General features: G+C 64.8%; 1 protein-coding gene across 5 annotated transcripts in view; it reads right to left on the bottom strand.

Annotated features, from left to right (window-relative positions):
* Positions 1–2,582: 2,582 nt before the first annotated feature.
* The window catches only part of OSBPL5 (oxysterol binding protein like 5), a 66,783-nt gene continuing 61,231 nt past the window's right edge, over positions 2,583–8,134 (bottom strand). For all 5 annotated transcript variants that reach the window (XM_032638819.1, XM_032638818.1, XM_032638820.1 and 2 more), the window contains 5 exons: positions 7,742–7,927; positions 7,378–7,504; positions 5,693–5,831; positions 5,152–5,254; positions 2,583–3,458 (listed from right to left, as the gene is read on the bottom strand). In XM_032638819.1, coding sequence (XP_032494710.1) covers positions 3,320–3,458; positions 5,152–5,254; positions 5,693–5,831; positions 7,378–7,504; positions 7,742–7,927 — 694 coding nt within the window. In that variant the 3' untranslated portion in view covers positions 2,583–3,319. The remainder of the gene's footprint in view (positions 3,459–5,151; positions 5,255–5,692; positions 5,832–7,377; positions 7,505–7,741; positions 7,928–8,134) is intronic.

Below are 8,134 nucleotides of genomic sequence, written 5' to 3'. Positions count from 1 at the left end.
CCGTCGACCCCCGGGCCCCGTTCACTGAAGAGTTTCTGACTTCACAGCCAATCGGAGGGGAGCTTCTGACCAAAGTACCCAATCGGAGCGGACGGCCTTCCCCTCGCCCCACCCACGGGCTCCGCCTCCCAGTTGCCGCGCCTCCCTGCCGGAAGCGGTACTTTCCGCTTCCCCGAATTCCCGTAGGTCGGCCACGCGGAGGAGACGCCTAGAACCGGTGGTCCTAGACTCACGTTTCGGCCCTGCCCGTCCCTGGCCCCCGCGCCTCCCGCCTCAGATGCCGAGGTCTTCAGCCCAGGCCGTCGCCGCGCCGGGGCCACCGATGGGCTTCGGGCTTTGGCGCCCCCGGGACGGCCATTCCCGGTCCTCCCCTCAAGTTTAACTTGTTGCCCAGTCGCTTCCGAGGGGGCGGGGGAGAGCAGGGTGTATGCACAGCCCCCGCTGCAAAGGAAAGGACGGAGCGCCTCGCTTGCCGCGCCCCCCTCCCCAGCCCCTCCTGGGCGAGCACGCTGCCGACCGCCGGTCCCCCCTCACCCGCCCCTCCTGCGCCCTCGGCCCCAGATGCCCCAGGGGCTCCGACCTGGGCTCGGGTGGCCGCCGCACACCGAGCGTCTGTCTCTCCCTCCCCGCCTCAGCCCACAGCATCTTTTGAGCTGCCCGCGGGAGCGACGTTGATGAGGGAGGCGGGTGAGGTGGATGAGAGGGATTCAAGGGGAGGAGACCCTTCCTTCGTGGGGAGAGCAGGATGCAGCCCAGGCACATCCACAGGGAGCTTCGCGCCCCTTCATCTCCTCAACCTCCTCCAACGTCCCCCGCCCCCACCCGGAATCCCGTACTCCAGGGGGCCCTCTCAGCTGCTTGAGTCTCTCTGCCCTGTCCTGGACCCAGGTCGCTTCTGCTAGAAGTTCTTCCTACTAGAGGTTGCTGGCTGTTCACCCAAGGAGGTGACAAGGTGAGGTGACTGTCACCGTGTCCCCAGGAAGTGCATCTCCTCAGCCTCTCTGCTGCTCTAAGTCTCCTAGAGGGTGAGGTGGGGCACCCGCACAGGCCCTCCTGAGCTTCCACTCTCCTAGTCCAGCTGCAACATCCTCGTCCCGCCCAGATGCCCTGGGAGCCAAGCCAGGCACACTGTCAGCGGGGAGGGGAAATGGGTGCTGAGTGGACGTGAGGGTGGGAGGCCCAGCTCTGGACCCTACATCATTCTAGATTTAACCACCAGCATCTGGACACCCAAGAGTTGGCTGATGGAGCCTGAAACCACGTCCAGGTTTTTACTGCACGGAGGGGCTGCGTGATGCCCTTGCAGCCACCCCTCTGGGCATTGGCCACCTGTTCCCCTGGGACGATGCCCACCCAGCTTTCTTTTCCTCGTTATTTAGAGTAGTTCTTGGCCTACCAAGGACATAAAGAGAATTCTGGAGGAGATTCCGAGGCTGCAGGGGTCAGGGGTTGGAGGGGCTGGTGGATCAGGCTGCAGCAGGGTGGCCCCGTCTGGCTCTGAAGGGGTCAGGGTGCAAGATAGGTGGCCCAGGGCTTTGGGTCCAGAGCAACCTGCCTCAGTAACAAGGTGCAGAATACTTCCACCTGGAAAGCACCCACCCTCAGCAGGGAGGGACAACCACATGGGATCCAGAGCCAGTCTAGGGGGACTGCCCTCGATGCGGGATCCTGGGAGTCCCGTCTGCTTGGTGCAGGCGTGAGGGCTGGGATGGCAGTGCCCACCTGCCCCTTCCTCGGCCCCAGTCCAAGTCCATCCTGTCCTGCGGCCTCTCCCTCTGTGTCTTTCCTCCTTCGTGTACTGTCAGGGCTGGGCTGCAGTCTCCCTGTACTGTGGTGCATGGGGTCTGCGGTCAGCTGTCCCCACCCTCCCCTTCTGGGGTATCCTGGGCTGTCCCAGAAAAGGGAGGCCCACTCACCTGGCCCTGGTGTTTGTGAGTACTGGGAATGGTGGCCACAGTGGAACTGAAGGGCTGGGCTGGGGGCAGCAGGGCAGGGAGGGGGCTGTTACTGTGGAGAAGGGACCAGGCCAAATGGGCTTGAGGGCCACCCTGGAGGCCCCGGTGGGCAGCGCCCCTCCCGTGTCCTCAGCTGGCTCAGCGGCTGTTTGACAGGACCCCAGCTTCCTGGCGCTGGCTCAGCAGGGTGGGCTGCTTCTAACTGCTCCCTGCAAACTGCACCCCCATCCTTCACGGACCTCCTCCCTCCATCCTCAGGGCCTCGGACCCTTCCCTGGGCCCCTCCAGCCCCAGACAGCTTCTGCTGGCATTGAGTTTCTCCCCTGAAAGACATCCCACCCCCGCCAGTTTCCAGAAGTTCCCCAAGAAGACAACACACACAATATGTGTGTCTTGTTTATTTCAAGGGATGGAGCAAAGACATGTCCCCAAACTGGGGGAGGGTAAGAACGTGGGTACATAAACTGGACAGTCAGCTCAGATGACACCGTCACAACATAGTTTAAGGCTCCGTGTGTATCTACATGTGCAGATGCTCTCTCTCTCTCTCTCTCTCACACACACACACACACACACACACACACACACCCTGGCATTTGACACAGGAATGGAGGCCAGACGCCAGGCGCTGTTTGCAGCCTGCCTAAAATACTGCGATTGCGTTTATTAAAAACATGTGGGAGGAGAAGACCGTGCATCAATCTGAGCAGTGTCCAACTCAGGCTCCGGGCCGGGGACGCTGTCCCCAGGCACGCCGTGCTCACATGTGCCCACCCCAGCTTGGCACGTCCTGGCTGAGGGAGGTGGGGCGCGTCCTGTAGGTATATGAACTGGGCTCTGTCCAGACAGCACAAAGGCAGAATAAAGCCCCAAGCGCCCTCTCCAAAGCGGTCCAGCTGGCGCCCCCAGCCCACCTGTGGCCCCTCCACGGCAATGTGGGCAGGGTCTCAGGAAGGGATGGCCTGTGTGTTAGGCCAAGGAGGGCCTGGGGTCCCGGCTTGCTCCTCAACGCCCCCCACTCACCCCTGCTGGGGGACATCCAGAGCCCTGCAGGCTCTCCTGCCCCTCCGCCATCAATACCCTGAGGCTGACCAGGGAGGATGGGACGAGGTCACCAGGGAGTGCAGTGCACGACGAATGTGGCATTTGGCTTCAGCATTAAGGCCAGCGCCTCCCCGGGAGGACCCCGTGTGGCCCCCCAGGTCCCTCCTGCTGTTGTGCCGCTGTGGGCCCCTCTGTCCACAGAGGCCGTGCTCGCTGGGTCTCTGCCTCCACGGGGCTGGCTTAAAGTGCTAGGTGCCTGGGACGGAGGCTGGGGCTGCCCGAGTTCTGCAGGCGATGCCCACGCCATCCCCGAAGGGCTCTTATTTGAGGATGTAGTTAATGAGCAGCTGACACGCCAGGAACATGCAGAGCAGGAACCACGAGCGGGGACTGTGCAAGAGGCCCGGGGCCGGTGCCTGCCTGGCCTGTGCCGTGGAGCTCAGCACGGCCGAGAGATGCCTGGAATGATAGGGCACCGCAGTTCAGCGGGGGCCAGCCCAGGCAGGATGGCACATCCCTGCCCCGGGGTGCAAATGCGGGGGGACGGACCCAGGGCACAGTGGCTGCACTGCGCTTCCTGGGCACACATTCCGGGTGTGGGGGGGTCAAGGCTGGGGGAGCTGGGCCTCTTACATCCTCCCTCCCACCTCCATTGTTATGGGCTGAACTGTGTCCCCCAAAGTCCTCTGTTGGAATCCTGACCCCCAGCGCCCCAGAATGCAACTGTATTTGGAGATGTGACCTTTAAAGAGGTGAATAAAGTAAAATGCGGCCACTAGGATGGGCCCTAATCCCGTAGGACTGCTGTCCTTATAAGAAGAGGAGGTCAGGACACAGACACACACAGAGGGACGACCCCGTGAGGACCAGGGAGAAGACGGCCGTCTACACGCCGAGGAGAGGCCTCAGGAGGAACCAGCCCTGCACTGATCTTGGACTTCCAGCCTCCAGGACTGGGAGAGGTAAATGTCTGTGGTTGAAGCTGCTTCCCTGTGGTACTCTGTATGGCAGCCCAGGAAACCCAGAGCCCCGCCCTGGACTCTGACGTCAGTGTGTGTCTGGACCTCAGCAGAAGCTTCCGGTGGTTCTCCCAGCCACCCGCCTGGCAACTAGTTTCCTCCTGTGGTGCTAGATGGCCACCCCGACCCTCCCGGCTCCCACGGCCTCTGGGCTCAGCTCCACCATCTCCGCCCCCTCACCTGACTCGCCCTTCTCCTGGCAGCGGCCCACCTGTGGTGCCCTCTGCTCTCAGTGCTGGCCTCTGCTCTCCCCCTTTGCAGCTCCTCCCTGCCCACCTGCATCCTCCTCCAGGAAGCCCTCCCTGACCGTGGAGACAGCATTCCTCTCCCTCTCTCAGCCCCACACAGCCTGCAGTGGAGTGGGGTGCTAAAAAGGTGTGAAATGCCTCTATGCCACATATGGGTGGGTCACAGGCATGAAATTCTAGGCTTCCGAGGGCGGCTCCGATGCTAACAGCTGGTTAAGTGCTTGCTGGGTGCCAGGCACAGAGCTCAGCCCTCTGCTCCATCCTCTTCCCGCCCCAGGGCCACTGCTGTCACCCCAGTTCACAGATGGGGAGACCGAGGCAGGGACAGCCCGAGGTCCCACAGGCCGGGAGTCCTGCAGCCCTGCTGGAGCCGGGAGCCTGGCTCTGGGGCAGAGCTGGCAAGCAGGGCTCTGCCTCCTGGTGCCGGCAAATAGAGTGTGTTCCCAGTCTTCCCCGAGATGACTCACCCAGCTGTTCCTGAGGACCCACTATTCTTGGAGCTGGGGCCACCGCGGGGCGGTAGGAGGCATCCTCGGGGGAGCCGGTGCTGGCAGCACCTCCTTCCAGCTTCTGTCTGCTCCACCCGCCACAAGCACGGGCAGCCCTGCCCTGGTTCACCTGGACTCCATCAAGCCCCCGCCAGACCCAGCATCCTCCTTGCCAGCTCAGCCTGTTCACACGCCGCGTTCTGCCCTGCCCGCCCCTCGCAGAGGGCAGAACCCAGGAGGTCCCCTGTCCTCCTCGCCCAGTAGCCGGACCGGCTGAAGTCCTGAGGGTTCTAGCGCAAGTGACAGTGCAGGTGAACGCCTGCCCTCACCCCCCGCCGGCTCTGGCTCTCCTGCTCTCTGACCCGGAGCCCCGGCTGGACCCCCGAGCATGGCCCACCTATGTAGCTCCTGCTGGGCCTCCCGGATGGACAGGATCCCCTCGTGCAGCAACTGCAGGCGCCACGCTTCCTTCCCACACCGAGGGCACGGGCTCTCGCAGCCTGGGACGCAGGACCCGGGGGACAAGGGAACACGGGGTGGGGGGGAGAAGTGAGGATGAGCGGGGATGTCTGGGGAGCCGGCAGGTGGGGTCGTGGGGCCGTGTCCCACCTCACAGGAGCCTTCAGTTGAAGCTAATAACACAGGGAGGTGGTGCCGAGGGATGTTTCCAGAGGGAACCCCGGGCTCCGCTGGCCTCTGATTCGCCCAGAGGCGGGAACCAAGCTGGGGAGACAGGCACGCCCTTGAGGGCAGGGGGCAGAGAGGCAGGAGCCAATCCGGAGAGTCACAGACAGATGGACAGGTCACAGCCCCGCCCCTCGCTCTGGCCCCGCCCCCTGAGTGCAGACTCGGGAGCCCTGCCCCCTCTCACACCCCCCTCTGCCCTTCGGCTTCTCTGTCCTCCCGCCCTGAAGAGGGCCTGGCCCCGGAGGGCTCACCGGGAGCGAAGTCACGGTCCTCCTCCTCGTCAGAGAGCTCTGGGCAGGACTCGGGCGTGGAGCCGCTGCTCTCGGTGGCCTGGCTGTGGCCAGATGGCTGGTCGCTGGCCTTGCGGAGCCGCCGGTCGGGGCCAGACCCCTGGAGGGAGATGGAGCGGCTGTGGCCGGGAGCTCACCCACACCCACCGCACCCTCGTGCGCCCGCCGTGCCCTCGGGGACCTGCTGGGGTGTCGCTGGCCTTGGGGACGTGGTGGGCTTATGCCAGGGCAGCTCCAGAGGAGGTGGCCGGCAGAGGAGGGAACTGCTGGCTCAGGGTGCACAGAGGAGGTCTGGCCCTGGCCTGCCTGGACTGGAGCCTCACTCCCCCCCGGGCCTCAGGGTCCTCAGGGGTAATGCAGATTGCTGGCCCCTCTGCGGCGGCCTGGGGACCGTCACGAGGTCCTGCCCAGTACATGCGGAGATGATGGGGGTGGGGCCAGGGACCCGCTCAGTGTGTGAGCTGAGGGCTCCCCCATCATGGAGGGACCCCCAGGCTGGCCGGCCTCAAACAAGCCCCCTGAGTACAGGAGTGGCCAGGTGACAGCAGGCCTGTGTCCAACAGACAGGCCCAGGATGGTGCCTGGACGCTCTGCATTAGGGCCCTGTGGCTTTGATGTGTATCATTGATGGGGGGGTGGGGTCAGCGATGGGGGTGGGGTCAGTGCTGGGGGGTGGGGTCGGCGATGGGGTGGGGTCAGTGCTGGGGGGTAGGGTCAGCGATGGGAGGTGCAGACAGAGATGGAGGGTGGGGCAGTCCACCCAGGTGGACTTTGCTGCAGGGACAGGTTTTGGGGTTTGGTGGGGCCTGAGCCGACTAGAAAGGCTTAAGTGAAGGAGGAGGATGCAGAGGGGCGTCAGGTGGACACGTGTGCGAGGGGCTGGGGCCATCTGGTCGAGGTCGAGGGGCCGCGGAATGTGGCGGAAGGGTGGGTGGGACACACGTGGCTAGTGAGATACTGTGGCCCCTGTTTGCTGGGAAAATTGGGGCCCCTGGGCAAGATGGGGAGTCCGTCCCTCCCTGCCCCGGGTGGGCCGTGCCCCCCGGCCGTGTGCACCGTGGGTGCCTAGCTGGCGTAGTGTGTGCTGTTCCACACGTGGAACCTGCCCACGTGGTGGGGGCCACTCCAGGCTTCCCTCAAAAGGCACCTCTGTCTGGAGCTCTCCTTCCTCGTGTCTCCTGGAAGCTCCCACCTGCCCTCCCCCGCACCTCCCACCCTCTCTCCCACACTTTTGAGGCCCAGGCATCTGGGTAAATGCGCCGTCTCCTGCTCCTACTTGGGCGAGTCCCTGGGCTGCCCAGAGCCTCTGTTTCTTCATCTGTGGAATGGGATAGCATGCTGCCCGCACCGCAGAGGGCGGCTCTGGGGGTTGATGGGCCAGGACCATACACCCTGGCACAGTGCCCTGAACACCAGGGTGCCCTGGGAACTGAGCGTCCTGCAAATCCAGGCGTCCAGGCCCCATGCTGGGCAGGGAAGGGCAGGACAGGGATGCAGGGGGATGCCAGAGGAGACCCTGCTAGGATGTGGGTCAGAGTGTGCCAGGGTGGGGGACCCAGAGGAGGGGGGCCAGGCAGGTGGGTGTGAGGGTGGGCATGGGGCCACACCTGGAGGGACCCAGCAGGGGCCCTGGGGGTGGTGCTGACCTGGTGCCTGGGCCCCGGGCTGCCCAGGAAGGTGGTCTGGCGGGCCATGGTCTCCCGCTGCAGGGTGTGCAGGACCCCGTCTTGCTCAAACTGGGCAATGTCCTTCAGGGGGTCCCAGGGGCTGTGGCTGGAGGGTCCAGAGAGTGTCTGTTGGCAGGGGCGGTGGCCCTCGGAGTGAGGGGGCCCCAGCCCGGCCCAGCCCTCAGCCTCCCAGCAGGACCGGAGACCCCCAGGGGAGTGACCGTTGCCTGCACCTGTGTGCAGCCCCTGTGTGACCCTCCCTCCCCATCACCCAGGGCCAGGATGGTGGGGGTCTGCTACCCAGCCCACCGCGGGGCCCAGGCCGCTGTCTGCCAGCACTCACTCCTCGTATCGGTAGCGCCACTCCTGGGTGGTGGGGTCCAGGTGGAACAGCTGCGGCGTCCAGGGCACCAGGTTCTGCTGGCGCTCTCGGGCCTGATGCCGCTGTGCCTCCTCCAGGGCAAACTTCTCCTGTGTGGCTTTGTGCTGGTCACCCTCGCTGATGGCCCTGGTGACGTGCTGCCAGAGCCTGCGAGCGGAGCACACGTTCTGAGCGGGGGGACCTGGGCAGTCCCGTCCCCTCACACTAGAGGGGAGCCTCAGAGCAACCTCCGCTTGATTGCCTCCAGTGACAGGGAGCTCACTGCCTCTCAGGGTGCCCGGGTCTCCTGGGCTGGACGCACACCTGCCACCAGCAGGGCCCTCCCTGTGGACTGCAGGTCATCTGCCCCGGAGC

Source organism: Phocoena sinus, chromosome 8, assembly GCF_008692025.1.
Source record: "Phocoena sinus isolate mPhoSin1 chromosome 8, mPhoSin1.pri, whole genome shotgun sequence".
NCBI lineage: Eukaryota > Metazoa > Chordata > Mammalia > Artiodactyla > Phocoenidae > Phocoena > Phocoena sinus.
Note: the sequence above shows the minus strand (reverse complement) of the source record. Positions and strands in the feature narration are given on the sequence as shown.